The following is a 22,729-nucleotide window of genomic DNA, read 5'->3' as shown; positions in this document are numbered from 1 at the left end:
AATGGAAGGAGGCACAGGATAAGGGAAGAACACGGTTCTTCCCTTATTAATCTGACAAGAAAATTCATATATACATACATGAATATACCACAGTAAATCCCAACATTAGATATTTCCACAAGACATTGATTAAAAAAAATTATAGAAAGATCAGGAGTAGAGGGGAAGGAGGAGAGGAGAGGGGGAGTGCTCAGGACTGTATTTGATCAAATTATATTTTATGCTTTTGTGATTATGTCAAAATGGATACTAATGCTATATGTAACTTAAGAAATCAATAAAAATGTGTGGTAGGAAGAATGGTTCCCAACGATGTCCATGTGCTAATTCCAGGAACCTATGAATATGTTAGTGTATGGCAAAAGAGGCAGTGCAAATATAATTAAGTGCATGGCTAGAATCAGTATCAGAATGAGAAGGTAGAGTGACTTTCTACTGTTAGAGAGGGAGACATGGAAAGTATGAGAAACAATGTGGTAGCCTCTAGAAGTAAAGATTGGTTCCAGCTAACAATCAGTAAGGACATTCTCCAGATACAAGGAAATAAGTTTGGACAACAACTGAATAATGCAAGTACCTCACACATCTCTCACTTCAGTGATACAGCTTTGTATCCATTCTGGATAAGTTTGGAAAACAAATTTTCCCCTTATCTTCCACTTTGGAATAACCATAGCTCTACCAACACTTTGATTTAGGCCTTAGGCACAGATTCACTGTGTCTGGGCCACAAGTGTATATTGGGAGAAGATAACATGTTTCCTTAGTTCTGCAGGTCTATGGGTGGACATAAATTATGTACTAAGAATTTTATTTAATGGAATATATTCAAAGCCTCTTCTTCAGCTGAATTAGGTGATGAGAAATTGAATTTTTGAGCTTACAAGATTTATATGCTAATTTGAACTTTGAGTTTATGTTGTAATAGGAGGAGACCTTAGAAGATTTTAGGATGAAGTGCATATATTTTTCATTTGGGAGGGACAAGAATCTTTGAGAGCCAGATTGTGAACTGTGGTAGATATACTGGTCCCCCAAATGTCTATAATCCTAACCCCAGGAATGTACATAGCAGAAGGAAATTTGCAAGTGGATTTAAGGTCACCAAAATTAAAATAGATATTATTCATAAATATTAGGTGGAATCAATTTGATTATGTGAACCCTTAAAAGGAAAGAACTTTTTCAAGATAAACTCAGAGAGATGTGGTATAAGGGGATATCAGAGAGAACCAAAATGTAAATCTTTCCCCTTTAAAATGCTGAAAAAGAATACAGATAAAACTCATCAATTTGAGACATGAAAAATGTGGAAGTACATAAATAGTTCAGTTGGAGAGTCTTGAGTAGTTAGAAGCTCCTGAGAATACAAAAATATAGTTATTCAGTAGAATTTTGATGTACAGTTTAAAGCTAAAGAAAGAAAGGCCATGGCTAAAATTGTAAAGCTAGACAACACAGTCTCTAGTTAATAGCTGAAAAAATTAGCATGTATATTATAACAATCTGTTTACATATATGTCTCTTAAAATGGCATTCTCAGTTCCTTTAAGGTAAAATATTTGTCCTATTCATAAATAGATATTATTCCTTAAGTACAAAGTAAAGAACAAGAAGGCACAAAGGTAAGACTCTTTGAAAATAAATAAATTTGTAGGTGAATACAAGTAGAAACTGAGGGGTTTTATGACTAAAGGTGTAATTGACAAGATGCCTAAGCTAGAATGGGAAGGAAATAAAAACTGGGGGGAGGGGTGGCCTAAGAGACTGAGAGTTTGGGGAGAATGCACAGGCTACTATATAAAGTCAGAGATAGGAACAGAGAGAGTGGAAATTGAAAAGATATGAGAATATAATAAAAAGAAACGGTTTCATAAATTGAGAATTTGGTTCCTTCATTCTTCCAGAAATTTACAAGGACTAGGGTATGGCTAAGAGAAGGAATTGCAGGAGAGGTGATGGGTATATTTAGTGGAGTATAAGATCAAAACTATGAAGATACAATTTTATATGAGTCATCACCATGATATAAAATTTACTGAGAACAAACTTTATCAGAATGACAGGCGAATAAATGAATGAGACAATAGTGAGTGAAGTGTTGGATTCCTCTCTGGAGATGAGGAATATGTAAAATATTCACTTACAGAAACTGAATCTAGGGTGAGATGAAGAAATGGTGGCAGCTTCAAAAGAAATGTTTGAGAGTAATAATGGTAGGAAAATTGCCCAGAAACTCTAAGGCTTTTAGGCTCACCCTTCTCTAAGTCGAGTGTGAACCAATATGTTCCATTTATCCCCTTCACTTAGAATGCAAGTACCTCACACATCTCTCACTTCACTGAGATAGCTTTGTACCCACTCTTTAAAATTCAGCTCAGGTATGCCACATTTACAAAGGCTTTTGACTTCCTCAATCTGGGTTAGATTTCCTTCTTGTATATCTATCACTATAAATTCACTAATAACAATTTGTTATAGTGATAATTTTCCATGTTTATTAGGACTATGTCACAACCACTGTATTCCTTGTTCTTGGCAATGTGTGTTGCACAACATACACCCTATAAATGTGTGTTGAATGAGTGTTCTCTCTTGTTAAAAGTTCAGTCTTAAGATTTTACTTCAATAACAAACATTACTACCAATTTCCATTTTATTTCACAAACTACTTCTCACTTAGAACTTCAGTTCTGGCATACAGTGTTACTTAAAATGAAGAATCTTGGGCTTATAACTGGGGAGTTTGATTCAGAAGGTCTAGGCCATAGGTTGGAAATCTATTTTTAATAAGCACTTTATGTAATTCTGATACATATAGTCTAAGCATCACATTTTGAAAAACACTTAAATTATATTTTTAAGATAAGGTTGTTAATAATGAATAAATAATGTCATAAAAGACATATTTTAAATAACTTTCAGCATTTTTCACCTTTAAAGTGGATTTTTATCACAATTAACCATGCTTCAAACATGTCAAAGTTGATATTATAAGAATGTTTTATAAGTATCTATAAATATGAGTCCAGTGATTTATGGTATAGTGCATTAAGCACAAAATGAAAAGATAGCTATAGCAATAATTCAGAACAAACATCCAATTTGAGTAGATTTTCATTTCTATAACACGTTTATCTAAGCATTATAGTGGAATAGCAGTTACTGTGCTAAGCATCAAAATATCAGAAATTTTAATAGTTCATAATTATAGCTATTTGAATAAAACAAAAAACAGTATTTTCTGATTGAATTCCCTTTTATTATTGTTATAAATATATTAAATATATAATAGTGCTAAGGAGAATGTCATGACATACACCTGTACTCACCATCCATATTTAGAATAAACCACTACAAAGACAGTTATACTCTACTGTAGTACTCCCTAATCAATTTTCTTTACTCACATCTAGAAGTAACCATTACACTGGATTTGATAATTATCATTCTCACACATAACTTTCTATTTTTATCAGAAATAGATTTATCTATATGCTAAATGTGGTATTGTTTATATTACTTCATTGCCTGCCCCTAGTAAAATTTATTTTTCCTTTACCCTGTTAATACTGCAGTTCTTACTTTGCTTAATGATTTTAATTATCCAGCTTCAACCTATCAAATCTGAGGTCATGTATTTTAATTTTTGTAATAATTGCTCAATCATATTAATTTTATAAATTAATGTGTTTCACTTTGACATTTCCTAATTTGTCTTGTTTCCTTTCAACAAATTTATGAAGCTCATTCTGTTTTTTTCTGTTGCCACAATCACTTTTCTTATTACTTTCTAAATCACAATTTATATAAAGCCTATTGACAATTAAAATGAGCATTCAAAGTAGATACTGTGTTTTTCTATATTTAAGTTGAGATTATTCTTTTTAAAAATAATTCAACTGGTATTTTATCTATTTATTTTTATGTGGTGCTGAGGATCAAAGCTAGTGTTTCACTCATTCTAGGCAAATACTCCACTACTGAGCTACAACCCCAGTCCTAAATTGAGATCATTCTAAATCTTTGTTTACACAAAATTTTTGGAAACATATGAGATAGAGGGAACATATGTGTTAGGATACAGACATATTACACTTAACTTGAAATAAATGCAATCCTATCTTGTGCTCAGAAGAACAACAAATATATTTTGAATAGCATTAATGACTACCCAACAAGAGAAATGAATGAGGCAGATAGGAGATTGAATATAGAATCAATTCAAGTTTTGAGCTGTATCTAGTAATATTCAGGACAGAGGTAAGAAGATGGATATGATTTGAGAATAATCTGGAGAAAAATCACATTAAGGTTAAAGTTTTGACCAGTGTAAAATGATCACCAATATATAGATTCCTTTGTTCAATATCTATTAATTCCACCAACTTCTCTCTTTGATTTCTGCCCTATAAGTCTAAATTATGGGTTACATCAACAGGCTCCCATGCTCCCTGGCTTTCCAGTTGGTTTTAACCATTAGACAGCCATGGAAATGAATGAGAGAGATGGAGCCCAGTGAGCCCCAAATGTTTATTCTCCTGGCATTTCCCTAGAGAGGTCAGTTTAGATGTCCTGTGTCTAATTAATCTCCCTTGCCAGAAGAGACAATCTACATGTTGCATAAAACATTTTCAGTGAAAGCACCAGGGTGTGTGACGAACTGGAATTAATCCTCTTTGTGAGTTATGACAATCATTGTCTCCAGGTCCATAAGAAAGTCTGGAATGCATGTATATGAGTGATTATAAAGCTATTACACTAAGGCAGATGAAATTTAAGTCTTAGTGGACTGAATTATTTACATGGATTTAATAGTGATGTGCTAGCCCCAAATCCAGGGGATAGCTTTTGCAATCTGCTAGATCCTTTAATTGAATTCTAGATTCAACTATGGCTTAAATTTAATTAAGTAAAAATGCAAGGGTTTAGCTGTGCAATGGGATACACCTGTGATCCCTGTGACTGGGGAGGGTCAGGCTGGAGAACTAAAAGTTCTAGGTTGGCCTTAGCAATTTGGGATGACCCTGTTTCAAAACAAAAAGGGCTGGGGGTGTGTACCAGTGATAGAGGACATCTGGGTTCAGTCTCCAGTGAGAGAGAGAGAGGGGGGGAGGGAGGGGGGGGAGGAGAAATGGAGGGGAGCGGAGATGAGAGTAAAGAAGAGAAAAATGCTAGTATTTTCCTGGCATAAATAGGAGCAAAATGTAATGCCTTGACTAGCATCATCAGCCTAGCATGGGAATTTGTTATAGTGGGAAATCCTTGGGACCACACCAGAATTACTTCATTAGAAACTCTGGGGAATAGGACCCAGTAATGTCTCTTAACAAACCCTCAAAGTAGTTCTGATGTACAATGATGTTTGAGAACCACTGCACTAGAGAAAAAAATGTCAAATGCCCAGGGAAATGGCAATCTTGGAATGTATTCATTAAAAGTAATCTCAATTCAGTAGTGGGTGAACTCCTTAAGCCAGAGAACAGTAGGAGGTGTGATTGATTTGGATACCCAAATCTCAATGGAATTAATAGGATCCTGGTGTGGTAGAGGTTAAATACTAACACTGCACTATCAGACAAGCCAGAGGATGTGTTTTGACTGAAATCCAACCATGACAACAACTAGCCAGTTGAGAGCAGGAACCCTAGAAATTAGGGATCATTGGTTGCCTAATTAGTTGTTGGCAAACAGTAAAGGAAAATTATATATCAAGTTAGAAGGCTAACTTGAGTCATTATAGCAGGGATCCACTGTCTCTTCTCCAAATTCCCCAGTGTTAAGTTTGGTCAAAGCCCTTTACCTGAGGGTTGAACTGTAAACCTTTGAGGAGGAACCCTGCAATGTGGTCATAGGCTTATGCCATAAACCCTCCCTCAGTTCTTCTTCATTAAAACCTGCAGCCATTATATGGAATAATTGTGTACTGGAGAAAGAAAACAAATATCCTGACCTTCTGAGAATTTACAGCTATTTACCTGGAATTTTGGTTGATTCCTAGAAACTTAACAATGCCACTGTAGTTCACCAGTAAATAGTAGGGGCCTATTGAAATCAGATAAGAGATGGAGTTTGGCCCATGTTCATTTCAAAGTATATTCAATTGGAATGTAAAGTCATTCTAAGGTAACTCTCCTGGTTGCAGAATATATACTAGGAAAAAGTACATAAAGTAATTGGTAAATTCTCCACAATGGCTCTTTGTCTCATGCTGTGAGGGCTATTTTGGTAGAATAAAAGTGATGTGGGAGCTCATTCCATGATAGCAAACCAAAAACTCTGCAGGAATTTTTTAGACTGGCACTTTGACCAAAGACTTAGGAGATGCAAGGGAAAAATTCCTATAACACTCCCATTTGTTACATTTGTTTGGTTAATACAAAAGTCATATGGATCAAGGAAAATAACAATAGATTATTATAAGTAATCATAAAATAATGTCAGTTACAGCTATGGCTCCAAATGTGGTATCTTTACTGGAACAAATCAACATAGACGCTGGAAACTAACCTATAAAATGCTTTCCTTTAAACTTCTAATCAGTTGGGACTATTAGAAAGAACATAAATTTGCATAGCATGGACAATAATATATTATTTTCTGTATTATCTCAAGACCATGAACTCTCCTGCTCTTAGTCAAAATATAGTTCAGAGAGACCTTGATCATCTTGATATCTTACAGAATATCCATTTGACCCATTAGATTAATGATATGATAATTGAACCTACTGAGTAGGAAATATGCTAAGACCTAGTGAGTAAAAAGTGGCAAGCACTGTAGATCATTTCTGATTAAATTTCATTAATCTGATTATACTTCATTCAAAGGATCTTTTTTTTCAAATTTCCAATTTAATTTTTTAAAAATTCAGTATTTTACATTTCACCAAGGGCTCATATTTTTGTAAAATAAAATAAGCATGAAGTACCTGAAAAAAGATTATGTGTTCAGATGTTACAAGTATGTCAAACTTCTATAAGTTTCTAAACATTTCAGTTTCTGTATTTATTTTGTTGGACACCAATTAAAAACATTTCAGGAACTGACATGAGTTCATGGGCCATAACTTGCATAGCACCACTATAGATGCCTTACTAAGACATATGAATGCCAGAAAGCGTGAAGTAAACTATGCAGAAGTTTAGGGCCTGCCTCATCAGTGAAGTTACAAAGTGTATTAGTTTTGGGTACATTTCAGAATGAAAGATAAGTTGCTGCAGGTTTTACTACCAACCACAAAAATAGATAGAATGCTTGGTGGATATCTTTGGATTCAGAAGGCAACACATAACATATTTGGTATGCTGCTCTGATAGATCTATTGGTGATTTGAAAAGCTTCTTGTTTCAAGTGGGTGTTAGAACATTATGAGTTCCCCACCAGTTCTAGGCTGCAGTGCAACATGCTTTGTTCTAAGACGTTTTGAACCAGAGGTCTTGAATGTATATGATTTCCTTTGGCAAAATAAGTTGTATGCAGTCTCTTGTAAACCCTAATGGGAGGATAATATAACAGAACCATTAGGTTTAGGTAAAGATACTCTAGCCCACATATGAAAAGTAGCCCCTTGGGGCTGGGGATGTGGCTCAAGTGGTAGCGCGCTCGCCTGGCATGTGTGCGGCCCAGGTTCGATCCTCAGCACCACATACAAACAAAGATATTGTGTCTGCCGAAAACTAAAAAATAAATATTAAAATTCTCTCATTCTCTCTCTCTCTCTCTCTTAAAAAAATTAATAAAAAAGAAAAGTAGCCCCTTGTGTATGAATGGGCCCTAGAAGATATTGTATTGCTTATCATGAAGTGGTGCTGATTCAAATAACCATGAATTTGGATGTATGTACTGGCATTTCATTATAAAATGGAAGCTGTATATACCTGGCTTAAATGTATCAGGAAGGCAATGTCAAATTATGAGCAACATATCTAGCAGTCACGTTCTGGTATTAAACCTAAAAGAAATGACAGCTTAGGGACATTGAAACCCTACAAAACACAGATGTTTATAACAGCTTTATTCATAATTGCTAAAATCTAGAAACAAAACAGATATCCTTCAGAAGGCAAATCGATAAATTGTGATACATCCAGACAGTGGAATATTTTCAGGGCTCACAAGAAATGAGATATTAAGCATAAAAAGACATACAGGAATCTGAAGTTTGTATTATTAAGTGAAAGAAGCCAGTCTGGAAGGGCTCCATACTGGATGATCCCAACTATATGACATTCATGAAATAGCAAGATTATGGAGACAGTAATAAATTCAGTGGTTGCTAGAACTTAGAAAAGAAGAAGGGATGACTATGTGGACAGTAAAGGATATTTAGTTATGGTAGTAAAACTCTTCTTTATAATACTTTAATAATTGATGTGTCATTATATACTTGTTCAAAATCCATAGAATGCACACCACCAAGAGTTAACCCTAATTTCAACTATAAACTCTGGGCAAAAATGTTTTGTTGATGAAGGATCATCAATTTAAACATATATGCATGATATTGATAATGAGTGTGTCTTTCACCTTGGTTTCACTGTGGCAACTATTGAGAAAATCAACTTAGAAGGAGAAAAGTTATATTTTGGCTCATAGTTTCTAAGTTTCAGTCCACAATAACTTGGTCCTATTGCTTTGGGCCTGAGGTGGCACTGTATATCATAGTGGTGGTGTATTGGAGGAATTTTGCTTACTTGTGATGGTCAGAAAGTGAAAATAGTAAAGGAAGGGACCAGAATCCTATATCTCTATACAAGGGCCTGGCCTCAATGACCCAATTTCCTTTCACTAGGACCAGCCTCCTAAAGGAACTCAATAGCCCACAGGCTGGTGATAAGTCTTCAACACATGGCCATAGGGTGATATTTAAGATCCAACACATACCAATTGGGGAGACTATACATCTATGGGAAAAGGGTGTATATGAAAACTGTATTTTCTGCTCAATTTTGCTGTGAACCTAAAATTGTCTATTACAAAATTATGCGCAGATATCTCAGAATCGTACAGTATGCACTTATAGTGATTTATCACTTCTTTCTTAATTAATCCATTACCTTATGAGGAGTTCCTTATTTGAATATGTAATGAGGAAAAGAAGACATGGGACTTATTTGCATATAGATCTGCATGGTATATATCAGTACCACCAAGAGATGTCTGTGAAACTCACTGGTGAAAGAATTTTTTCCCAGTGCGAAAAATATTCAATAGTATGTCTGATTTACCCATCAGTTGAAGGAGAGATGGCCTGACATATGGAACTATATTAGTCCAAGAGCAAAGGCTAACAGCTTGGATAGGTGATCGGAAAAATCAGAATCAATGACAAGGAAGTCATGGCAAGGAGGTATTTGAATGGACTTCTGGGATGGACTAACTAAGTGAAAATATTCATACCCTCTGCAATGCTGACCAGAGGACTTCCATATCAGAGGAATGTCTCAATAATCAGATGGACAAGATAATCTGTTCTGCAGGTTAGTCAGCCTCTTTCCCTGACACTCATTCAATGGAATAATATACAAAATGCACATGGTAGCATTTATGGACTCAACAATATGGTCACTACCAGAGTTGATTTGATCACTCCCACTGCTTCTGAGTGCCTCCCTGCTAACAGCACTGGTCAACACTTAGCCTCTAATGTAGAATCATTTTCAATGGGTTAGCAGGCAATCTTATGGCAGATTGATTACATTGGACCCTTCCCCTTATGAAAGAGGCAACGCCGTGTTCTTGATAGAATAGGCATACTTTCTGGATATGAATTTCCCTTCCTTGCTTGGAGAGATTGTGTCAGCCCTATTGTTTATGGATGTATAGAATGCTGTTATCCATTGCCATGGTATCACAGACAACATTTTCTCTAACCAGGGGATGCATTTTATAGTCATAGTTTTATACGCATAGAAATAATTGGTCTTATGTGCTTTATGTAGCTTAATAAAGATTCTTTTCTATGCCAAATAGGAGAAAACAACCTGCAAGATTAGGATCTTACCCTAAAGGATACAATATATATCTACAACCAGTGGCTAATAAATGTAATTTCTCTCAGTCAGGAATTAAAGGGTGAATGGGAGTGGCCTTTCTTACTATTATAGCTTATAAATTACTTGAACAATTTTTGCTTACATTTTTAGGATCTGGGTCTTAATGTGTTTGGAAATCTTAGTGTAATAATTTTTGATGTAATTCCACAGAGTAGTTTGAATGCAGTGAATACTAGCCTCATACTGTGCACGCTTGTCTGAGTAGGATGCACAAGCCAAATGTAGAAACTATCAAACTACCCGGGATTTTCTCCTAATGTGGTTTTACAAGGTCATATTTTCACTGGCTATATGACAAAGATGTTTTGAAAAATAATGTCAATTCAAATGGCAAAATAGACGATCATTTACAGTATAGAAAATAATTCTACAAACTCCATTTCAACTCAATTTCAAGGAAAAAAAGTAAAAGATTTATTTCCTCTATATGTGCAAGAAAATGCTAACTGTAGCAATAAGATTGTTTCTTTTTTAAATATTTGTTAGTTGTCATTGGACACAACATCTTTACTTTTATTTATTTATTTTTATGTGGTGCTGAGGATCGAACCCAGGGCCTCGCACAATACTGAGCCACAATACCAGCCCAAAATTATTTTTTAAACTACTTTTAGTTGTTAATGAATGAACCTTTTATTTTATTTATATGTGGTGCTGAGAATCAAACCCAGTGCCTCACACATGCTAGGCAAGCGCTTTACCACTGAGCCACAACCCAGCCCCCAATAAGATTGTTTCTAATGGCAATGTTATTAATAAATGATAATCACTAGTTTTCATATTTTCTGGGAAAGACATGCCAAAACACCATATAGGGTTCTTGATTAAACCAAAGTAGTAGTAGTCTAGTAGAGGGAAAATTAGCTTATTTGTGCTGTCCTTAAAACAATTTTATACTTGCCAAAATCTGAACAGGAATTATACTCATGCTATTTTAATGTTATCATCCTTCAATACAAAAATGATCCTAATTTCTATGAATCATTGTCTAGACAATTTTATATCCAGGAACTATAACCCTCAATAATTTTCTGTATAATCCATACATTTAAGATAGTGTAAATGAGGTTAATTGTTACTCACACATATAAATATGGAACATGGTGTTTCTCCTGGTTCTAATGAAAATTCAATAGGATATACTAGATTTTCTTTCACTTTATATTTTTGATACATGTTACAAAATGGACAGAACTTGAAAATATTATGCTAAATGAAAGAAATGAGCCACAAAAGTCCACATATGGTATGATTTCACTTATATAAAATGTCCAGAAAAAAGAGACAGAATATATATCAGTAGTTATTGAGAGCTAGAGAGGCTATGGGATTGAGGACAAGGAGAATAAATAATATGGAATTTCTTTGTGAAGTGATTATAATGTTCTAACATTGACTGTGATAATGCTTGGATATATTTGTAAACACACTAAAATCATTGGAATTTCTCTCCTTCTGGAGATAGCCCACTTTCTCCCTAAGTATGTATTTCTTGGTTTTCTTCAAAAGTTTCTTACTCAATATGACTGGCATTCTCCCTTAAATGTGTATTTCTTCCTTTACACCCCCAAAATGTCTATTGCCTGAGAGCCCACATTCTCCATTCAATGTGTATTTGCTTTCCTAAATGTGTCTCAAAACAAAAACAAAAACAAACCATTGAATTGTATAAAGAGGTGAATCTTGAAGTATATATCTCAAGCCATTGTAAAAAGTCAGAGCTTATACACAACATTGAATACACTGTATTCATTCAGTCTCCTTTCTCCCAGGCCATGACAAACTGCTTTAATTTAACGAAATTTAGATGACACCTTTCATAAGCAATACATTATGTACCATCATTACAAGGATTAAAGATGAATCGCCTCTACATTTGAAAAAATATTTTTAGTTGCAGCTGGACAAAATACCTTTATTGATTTATTTATGTGGTGCTGAGGATCGAACTGAGTGCCTCACACACGCTAGGAGAGAGCTCTACCACTGAGCCACAACCCCAGTCCTCCCCTCTACTTTTAAGGAGAAAAAACGCAGTGTGTAGGAACTGACAATGTAATAATGATAATGATAATGGTAATAATAATAGGAGGAAGAGGAGAAAAAAAAGTAACATTTTTCGTGCATTTACTAAGTGCCAGGAACTGTGTTAAATGCTTTGAGGATTTTGTCTTCTACTAATAGTCCTATAGGTAGATATTAATGCTTTTGTTTACTGATTTTGTATATAAGAGAATTGAATCACAAAAATGTGAAATATTTACTTAGGGTGACATGCCAAGAAATGGCAGAGTAAGAATTTCAACCTAGTGCTTAGCTGAAATAAAAGGTCCTAAAAACCAGAATCTATAAGTATTCAAAATAAATAATTCAAGGCAAACTAAGGTAAGTGCCATGAAAGAGTCAAGAAAAAAGTGCTAGAGCTAGGTGTGAGCTAAAAGAACACATCTTGTTTGCAGCTCTTGTTTGCATGAAAGACTGCTAAGTCAGTTCAACTCTAAACATATAGGTATATTTAAAGATCTGATAGTTTTCATGGGGCACTAAATAGCTATATACAAACATCTCAGATTAAATATTTCTTTTGAAATAAATGTGACTTAACTGTTAATTACTACAGAAATGTTACAAGGTTGAATGCTTAATTTTCTCCTCAAAATAAATTTTTATATTTTTATTACAAGATATAAAACCAGAACCCTGAATTCTTCATCATTCTTTTTCTCTAATCTAAACCTTCATCTTCAGCCTGAGATCTTTAAAAGTCTTTTTTTGTGATCTCAATTAAATTCCCAGTCTAGATTGAATCAATTCTTCTCATTTTTTTTCTTACCTTTCTGTTTTCCCTTTCTATATTCAATGATACTTGAATGCTATGGCTAAAGCTATTCTTCTTTCTAATTATGTAAAACAAATCAGAAAGAACAACTTTAGGGTTTTTAACATAAGGACAAAACTTTGCTTCCAATATACTGACCATAGCTTAAATATTCACCTAAACTACTTAGTCTATTGTTCTTTATATATTTCTTTGGCACTTCCCTAACAGAATTTCTATATTCAATCTAAAAAATAGCATTTCTCTTCTCTATTAAGCCTCTTTGAGTGCTCTTAAAATATTCTTCCTAAACTCTTTACTAGAACACTGGGCTAATCAGAAAACTGAAATATGGTGCTAGACTACCTCCTCCCTCAGTCAGCATATAAAGACCAATGCAAAAACAATTAACATTTCTTTCAAAATGGCATAAATGATCTCAGTGTGACTTGCAGACTATAGGAAGATGTGATAAAAGATGAGTTCTTTTAATGTTAACAATGAAGAGACATTTCAAAGTTATTTTACTGGTTAGATTAGTTTAGGTGATGCTGCAGCAATAAAATCTGATCCAAAATCTCAGTGTCTTAACACATAACTATTTATTTTTTACTCTCAAAAAAGTCCACTGCAAATCCATCAGCTTTTCAGGGAAGGATGCTTCTAAACAAGGACATAAAGATACAGCTTTTGTCCATCTGAAGGTAGGTATCATTGCCTTCAGGTCATGGTGGCAGGTAAAGAGAGAGCTGGAGGGTCATGCAGGACTTTTAACTGTTCCAGTATGGAAATGATACATCACTTCTGTTTTCAATCCCTCTGCCAGAAGTAGTCAAATGACATCACCTAACTACAAGGGTCTGAAAAGTGAACAGGAGCACACAATGATGAACTGCAGATGTCTTCACCATATTCTACAAATAATATAAGCTTTTAAGAAACATTTTAATGAATAATAATCTTGAAAAACTCTATATGGATACAAAATATCCCTTAAATGTAATAGTTTTTATCAGCATATACATATAGATATATTTTTAAGAAACAGCTAAAGTTACGAAGCTCCAAGGTAACCTAACATGGCATTACTATAATGCTCCAACAACCTTACTGATAGATTCTGGTAATGTTAATGCAAAAATTTTGAGAGCCAATATGTTATTTATCAATTATATGTTTTCTATCTTTATAATTTTGTGATTTAAATAAAGCCAAAATGAAATCAGCTATTGAAAAATAGCTACTGAGCCTCTCATCATATCAACATATTTTGTACCTAGGACATTATAATTGGTATATCCTCTGCAATAGGTATTTTTGAGACATAAATGTATAATTTATGTTACTCTGATATATAAAAATGTAAAGTAAAAATAGGTTTTCAACATTAGTGGTAAACATGAAACAGCAACAGACACAAGGCACCAAATCTTAGTAAAATATGGGCACAGGAAGATAAAGGATATCATTATCACATGAATTTAACTCCTATTTTAATTCAATATAAATGCTTATGACAACAAATTTTTAAACATCATACTTACTAAGATTTTGGCAGTAGTTTTATGTAACAAGATACACAGCGTACTAGAGGTCTGGCACTCAACTTGCTTATAGTAAACCAGCTTCAATATGAAGGCATTAAATATGTTTTAAAAACCTTCTCTTTACATATTAAATGTTTTGGCAAGTGTGCAATTAAACACAGAGTAATGAAATTAATATACCAAGATTATGAAACTACAAACTTTAATTTCATACCCTAAGCATAAATCATATTTAAAAAGAATCATTAGTTATAAAGAATATCACTAGATAATTAAAACTTAACTGTACAAAATATGCAAAAAATTTTCAGAATTTTATTAATCAAAAAATACCAGGAACTGTTTAAAATGATTCCCTTCTGGTAGGTATCAAAGTTAATTCAATCTATGTAATATTCTAATGCTAAAGAGGTAAATGTCATAGTCTTGGGGGTTTACTTATGCTGTAACCTGCTGTCTGTTTTGTTAACCTGAAGCAGCATACAAGAATATCCCAGAATTTCATTAAGAAAAAATGGCTGCTACACTGGCAAAAATAGGATGTTAAGGATCAAAGGCACACTATTCAGCTAGCCAGAGTAGCAAACACTCTCCCCCATTGCTCGCTGCAAGCCCTTTCTCCCTGTAAAGAAAAATTTACTGAAGAATAAACAGTAAAATAAACTAAACATCTACAAAATAAGGATTTTGAGACATCAATATTAAGTCCTTCTTTCAAAAATGTTAACTATATTGTTATGATGTTTCTACTTATATTTTAAAGATGTGTATAAATCAGATATATTTGACCTTAGATATGCTTTTTCGGTCAGGATTACTCATTATCTAAAATATTTTACTTTAATTCTAATTATAACCATTAATATGACAACAGAGTTTTAGCTCCCAGAGGAATGACCACCAGGATGAAAGACAAACAAAACAAAATATTTAAGCTGCAGGCAACAAGTATGGCCTCTTCCGGCACAGTGGCATTTGAATGGCAACTCAAAGTCCAAGAATAACTCTACTAACACAGGGAAACTCATGCATTTTGGTAAATATGCCCTAACTTTCACAGTTGAAGTTTCCTTCAGACTTTGCTATTTTTTTAAAATATGAATGAATGCTTGCTTTTTTTCCTTGATGTTATCCTGACTTGTGACTTGAACCAGACTTCTTTTTTTTCTTTTTACTATGTTTCTTATGTTGTTTCTTTTTCTTCTTTACTTTTTCTATTGCTTTTTCTTTCTCTTCACACTTTCTCTTCTTTTTTGCTTGTACTTCCTCTTCATGATCTGATTCTGATGAAGACTCAGGTGAAGATGGTTTATCCTCAGGATAAGTTTTCTTTCTCTTTTTGCTGAGACTTCTAATACACTTTTCTTTCCTTATTTCTACCTTTGACTTCTTTTTCTTTTTTACAGATTCCTTGCTCTCTGATTCTGGTGCAGATGTTGAGCATTCTGATGATTTGTGTGAGCGGTTCTTCTTTTTCTTTCTCTTTTTTCCTGGCTTCTTTTCTTCATTTTCTGAATCTGAAGAACTGCTTGAAGAATCAGCACTTGATGAAGATGATGACAACTGACAAGATTTCTTCTTTTTCTTTTTCTTTTTTTCTCTCTTTTTGGTTGAACTCTCACTTCCACTTAATAATTTCTCTCTGCTTTTTTCAAGCTCTTTCTTCCAACTTTCATTCATTTTTTCTTCAAATTCAGCTAAGGCCTTGGAGCCTTTCTTTTTGTTTTCTAATTGTTTCTTCACTTCTTCCCAGGTGGGCCTTGGTCGATTCAGATAATCTTGTATTGTTGGGCCTGCAGATTGAGTTGGGCCCCTCCATCTGGCCATTGCTATAGGATTCATGTAGGCCACCCGGTTATCCCGCTTTCCCATGGTGCCTTAATGTTCTCAGAGTAGATTCAGTTACCAAGGAGAACAAGATAGACACTCTCCTTAAATTCTTCATCTGCCAGTATACCAAGCATGTTCCATTCTGTAAAAGAAGCACACAGAATGATTACAAAACATCTTTAATATAAGACAAAATAAACACATAAACTTTATTCTTCACTGCTTATCACATATACTATGTAGTACAGTAGAAATTACCAAAATATTATCTTCTAAGAACAAACTATATACACATTCAAGATTTTTGCAATTACAGACACTATGGTATGAAAATAGCATAAAGTGTTTTATAAATTTCATTTAATGTTCTAACAAGTATCTAAGATGTTTAATAACTATTTTCTTTTATATTGTATGACACTTATCTTTTTCCTTTCTTTCATTCTTTCCTCAGATGCTAAGTAGAGTGAAATTTATAGTGTTAAAATCTGTATCAGGTAGACTTTCGCCAATTTAGGAAATTGCAGCAAAATCCACGGTACAAGTTTTGAGAGAAACCTGAAAGTAATACCAAACAAAACCTTCTCCCTCAAATCTCACATCCAATCCATTACTAAATCCTGCTGTTTAAACCTCTATGATAGTTTTCTTATCCCTTTATTTCTCTCTAAATATATTTTCATCAACTATCATCTCTCACTTGGACATTATGTAAATGTAAATGGATGTTTATTCTATTTATTTATTTAGTCAATTCCACCTAGTTTCAGTAATCAGTTTAAATGTCAATGCCTCAGAAGGACAACTATTAGACTTTATAAACTGTCTTATTTTATAAGACACAAACAGTTCAAACAGCAACAATTTCATATAGCTTAATGTTATACTCAAGTATGTTCCCTCTCTCAACCCCCATCCTCATTTTCTATATCCCAGCTCCTTGTTTCTTTAATGCACAACACTTATTAATTTGATAATCATTTTATTTATTTATTTGGTTGTACATGTGCACTGATACATGCAAGGCCAAGAAGGGTAAAATCCATGTTTGGCCTATCTTATTCATCATGGTGTTTCCAATATACAATGGAATGGGACCCATTCTTGATACTTAATAAATATGCTCAGTAATAAACAAAAGGAATGGATAGATGGGTAATCTGGGAGAGAGGAAAATTCAGAGGGAGGCTCTGGAGTTAGTAGTCTCTTTACAAGATTTTGAAGGATGAAGAGGAGTTCACCTAGGAAATACAGAATTGAAAGACATCTCAGGAAGAGAAAACAATATATAGTGAAACATAAGGATTTGAAAGATCATCGTGTAATTTGTTTTGATGGAGCCTAAATGTAAAAGGACAGGGACAGGAGGTAAGGTTATAGAAACAGGAAGAAGTCTAATTATAGAGGGTCTCTTGGGTCATTTGTCCTACCGTTGGTAGGGAGCCAACAAAGTATTTTTTAAAAGAGAAAGATGGTCAGATATAGCAAAGATTTTTTTGTCAGTCCCCATCAGGACCCTAACCCTTTAAGTCAACCTGATACATGTACCCTTCATAAACTCAGTGCCACAGACATTTCAGTCAATTTGGTGATAGTTCCCTGTATTGGATTTGTTGTTTTCTTCATCTTATTGTCCTTCCCCTTCAGTTCTGTCTAGTTCTTCTTAGATCTTTCTATCATTTTCATTCTTAGCCCTCTCCTAAAGACTTATCAAATATTATGGTGTCCTGGCCTTGACCAACATCAGAAGCCCTTAAGGAGTTTAGTTTATAATCAACTTCTGGTTCTTTCTGCTACTTGACACTTAAAATAGCATTGTCCACTTTAATTTCAGTTCCTTGGGACCTAATCCTGATATCATTTAGAAAGGTAGGCAAAGGCCAGTTCACAAAGGCCTTGGATACTATGCTAAGGACTCTGGAATTTATCCCGAGGGACTTACAGTGAAGCTAATGGTGATATATTGACTATTTTAAGCAGGAAAGTGATAAATTCATCTTTGAGTTAACTTTATAAACTCTGTTTAAGAAACAATTATTGTAAATTGAAAAATGGATTGGAGACAGGTAACACTTGAGGCAATGAGACCATCTAAGTATTTATGTAAATAAAAATGAAATGTCTAAATTAAAACAATAATTTGAATAAAAAGAGAAGAAAATATATGAGAGATAAAACTATTCTATGAAATTAGTGACCGATTGGATACAAAGGGTGAGAGAGAAAAGGGAATCTAGGTAAAGGTTCTGACTTGAGACACTAGATAAACGCAATGCCCAAGGACTAGATTATGTATATAATCACACAGACTTTGAGAAAAGGTTCTAGGTTCCATTTTTGTCTCAAAGTTGGAAGTACCTTTGAGATATCTGAATTAATCTGTATGGAAGAAATTCAATGTATGAGTGCTGGTACTCCATAAAGTAATCTGTGTTAAAGATATAAGAACAGCAGTCATGGAGTGAAGGTGGAAGTCATTCCTCATCTTGAAGGAGGAATTCAACTAAAAAAGAAAAGTTTAAGCCTTGTAATCGACAAACAACATATTAACAGGGAAAGGAAAGCTCATAAAGACCACGGGGTAAAAATGGGAGTTCATAACCCACTTGAATCAAATGTGTGAAATATGGTATTACCAAAACTATGTAATGTTTTGAACCACCAACAATAAAATTTTTTAAAAAAAGACCACATTGGAAAATTATCCAGAGTATATAAAAGCTAGATCAGCATCAGAAAACAAAATAAGAGCCACAGAAACACAGGGAAAATGAAGTTTCAAAGCAATTGCAATTAATCTTCATGGCTCTGTGATGCTTACATGTTTTATTAGGAGCAGATATTATCTTTATCTTTTGTTTGAGTCAGTTTTTTTTACCACTGTGACAAAAAAAAACAAAACCTGAAATGAATAATTAGAGAAGGAAAAGTTTATTTGGCTCATGGTTTTAGAGGCCTTAGACCATGAGTGACAAACTCTATAGCTTTGGGCTTGAAGTGAGGCATCACTTCATCAACATAGAAGGATGTGGAGGAATAGAATAGGTCATGACAATCAGTAAGCTCACCTGGGACAAAATGTGAACCCCAATGGAACATGCTCAGTGAACTATCGCCTACAGACACACCCTACCTTCCTACAGTTACCATACAGTTAATCCATTCAAGTGGGTTAATGCACTGATTAAGTTAAGGATATCCTAACCCAATCATATTACCTCTAAACTTTGTTGCATTGTATCACATTTGAGTTATTTGGGGTCATTTCATATCTAAACCACAACATCTTTAAAAATCCAGGAAAGAAAAAGAAAGAATGCCCTAGACAACAATATTAAATGCAAAATATAGATCAATTAAAATATAATCTGAAAAAAAATCCATTACATTTAGCTACTAAGAAGCCATTAGTAAGTCATCTTTGATAATGAGATTCCAAATAAGTAGTGAGAGCAGATAACAATGAGTTAAAGAATAACAAACTTGAGGTGATAAGATAGAGATCTAGAGTACATAGACTCAAAAAGAAGGAAAATAAAGTAAAGGTAACCATAATGATGGATGCAGAGTTATGGAAAAAAATTGTTCTTTATTTTTTTCTTACTTTTCTTTTAGTTCTTGTTTTTTTTTTTTTGTGTGTGTGTGTGTGTATTAAATAATCCCCATATCTAAAGTATTTATACTTGTAACTTTGCTCTTTTGTTTTCATTTTCTCTGCTGTTCTCTATATTAATGCATAATTTTTTAATGTTTTAGTTTTTTATTATTGATTTTTTATTGGTTGTTCAAAACATTACAAAGCTCTTGACATATCATATTTCATACATTAGATTCAAGTGGGTTATGAACTTCCATTTTTACCCCAAATACAGATTGCAGAATCACATCAGTTACACATCCACATTTTTACATAATGCCATATTAGTAACTGTTGTATTCTGCCACCTTTCCTATCCTCTACTATCCTCCCTCCCCTCCCATCTTCTCTCTCTACCCCATCTACTGTAATTCATTTCTCTCCTTGTTTATTTTCCCATTCCCCTCACAACCTCTTATATATAATTTTGTATAACAATGAGGGTCTCCCTCCATTTCCATGCAATTTCCCTTTTCTCTCCCTTTCCCTCCCACCTCATGTCTCTGTTTAATGTTAATATTTTCTTCCTGCTCTTCCTCCCTGCTCTGTTCTTAGTTGCTCTCATTATATCAAAGAAGACATTTGGTATTTGTTTGTTAGGGATTGGCTAGCTTCACTAAGCATAATCTGCTCTAGTGCCATCCATTTCCCTGCAAATTCCATGATTTTGTCATTTTTTAGTGCTGCGTAATACTCCATGGTATATAAATGCCACATTTTTTTAACCCATTCATCTATTGAAGGGCATCAGGGTTGGTTCCACAGTCTAGCTATTGTGAATTGTGCTGCTATGAACATTGATGTGGCAGTATCCCTGTAGTACGCTCTTTTAAGGTCTTCAGGGAATAGTCCAAGAAGGGCAATAGCTGGGTCAAATGGTGGTAACATTCCCAGCTTTCCCAGGAATCTCCATACTGCTTTTCAAATTGGCCGCACCAGTTTGCAGTCCCACCAGCAGTGTACAAGTGTATACTTTTCCCCACATCCTCGCCAGCACTTGTTGTTGTTTCACTTCATAATGGCTGCCAATCTTACTGGAGGGAGATGGTATCTTAGGGTGGTTTTTATTGCATTTCTCTGACTGCTGGAGATGGTGAGCATTTTTTCATGTACTTGTTGATTGTTTTCATGTACTTGTTGATTGATTGTATGTCCTCCTATGAGAAGCCTCTGTTCAGGTCCTTGGCCCACTTGCTGATTGGGTTATTTATTATCTTATTGTCTAATTTTTTGAGTTCTTTGTATACTCTGGATATTAGGGCTCTTTCTGAAGTGTGAGGAGTAAAAATCTGTTCCCATGATGTAGGCTCCCTATTTACCTCTCTTATTGTTTCTCTTGCTGAGAAAAAACTTTTCAGTTTAAGTAAGTCCCATTTGTTGATTCTTGTTATTAACTCTTGTGCTATGGGTGTCCTATTAAGGAATTTGGAGCCCCACCCCACAATATGTAGATCGGAGCCAACTTTTTCTTCTATCAGACGCAGAGTCTCTGATTTGATATCAAGCTCTTTGATCCATTTTGAGTTAACTTTTGTGCATGGCGAGAGGAGAGGATTCAGTTTCATTTTGTTGCATATGGCTTTCCAGTTTTCCCAGCACCATTTGTTGAAGATGCTATCCTTCCTTCATTGCATGCTTTTAGCACCTTTATCAAATATAAGATAGTTGTAACTTTGTGGATTGGTCTCTGTGTCCTCTATTCTGTACCATTGGTCCACCCGCCTGTTTTGGTACCAGTACCATGCTGTTTTTGTTACTATTGCTCTGTAGTATAGTTTGAAATCTGGTATTGCTATATCACCTGATTCACACTTCCTGCTTAGAATTGCTTTTGCTATTCTGGGTCTTTTATTTTTCCATATGAATTTCATGATTGCTTTATCTATTTCTACAAGAAATGCCGTTGGGATCTTGATTGGCATTGCATTAAACCTATAGAGAACTTTTGGTAATATCGCCATTTTGATAATGTTAGTTCTGCCTATCCATGAACAGGGTATATTTTTCCATCTTCTAAGATCTTCTTCTACTTCTCTTTTTAGGGTTCTGTAGTTTTCATTGTATAAATCTTTCACCTCTTTTGTTAGGTTGATCCCAAGTATTTTTTTTTTTGAGGATATTGTGAATGGAGTGTTTTTCCTCATTTCCATTTCACAAGTTTTGTTGTTGATATACAGAAATGCCTTTGATTTATGCTTGTTGATTTTATATCCTGCCACTTTCCTGAATTCATTTATTAGTTCTAGTAGTTTTTTTTTGTAGACCCTTTTGGGTCTTCTAGGTATAGAATCATGTCAGCTGCAAATAGTGATAATTTAAGTTCTTCTTTTCCTATTTTTATGCCTTTAATTTCTTTCATCTATCTAATTGCTCTGGCCAGTGTTTCAAGAACTATGTTAAATAGAAGTGGTGAAAGAGGGCATCCCTGTCTTGTTCCAGATTTTAGAGGGAATGCCTTCAATTTTTCTCCATTCAGGATGATGCTAGCCTGAGGCTTAGCATGGATAGCTTTTACAATGTCGAGGAAAGTTCCTGTTATCCCTAGTTTTTCTAATGTTTTGAACATAAAGGGATGCTGTACTTTGTCGAATGCTTTTTCTGCGTCTATCGAGATGATCATATGGTTCTTATCTTTAAGTCTGTTGATGTGGTGAATAACATTTATTGATTTCCGTATATTGAACCATCCTTGCATCCCAGGGATGAATCCTACTTGATCATGGTGCACAATTTTTTTGATGTGCCTTTGTATCCAATTTGCCAGAATTTTATTGAGGATTTTTGCATCTAGGTTCATCAGAGACACTGGTGCACTTTACCTGACTTCCTAAGCCTTCCT

General features: G+C 34.3%; 1 protein-coding gene across 8 annotated transcripts in view; it reads right to left on the bottom strand.

Annotated features, from left to right (window-relative positions):
• Positions 1 to 13,459: 13,459 nt before the first annotated feature.
• The window catches only part of Fam133a (family with sequence similarity 133 member A), a 73,025-nt gene continuing 63,755 nt past the window's right edge, over positions 13,460 to 22,729 (bottom strand). For all 8 annotated transcript variants that reach the window (XM_040283701.2, XM_040283704.2, XM_021733652.3 and 5 more), the window contains one exon: positions 13,460 to 16,395. In XM_040283701.2, the coding sequence (XP_040139635.2) occupies positions 15,552 to 16,295 (744 nt within the window). In that variant the 5' untranslated portion in view covers positions 16,296 to 16,395 and the 3' untranslated portion in view covers positions 13,460 to 15,551. The remainder of the gene's footprint in view (positions 16,396 to 22,729) is intronic.

Source organism: Ictidomys tridecemlineatus, chromosome X, assembly GCF_052094955.1.
Source record: "Ictidomys tridecemlineatus isolate mIctTri1 chromosome X, mIctTri1.hap1, whole genome shotgun sequence".
Lineage (NCBI taxonomy): Eukaryota > Metazoa > Chordata > Mammalia > Rodentia > Sciuridae > Ictidomys > Ictidomys tridecemlineatus.
Note: the sequence above shows the minus strand (reverse complement) of the source record. Positions and strands in the feature narration are given on the sequence as shown.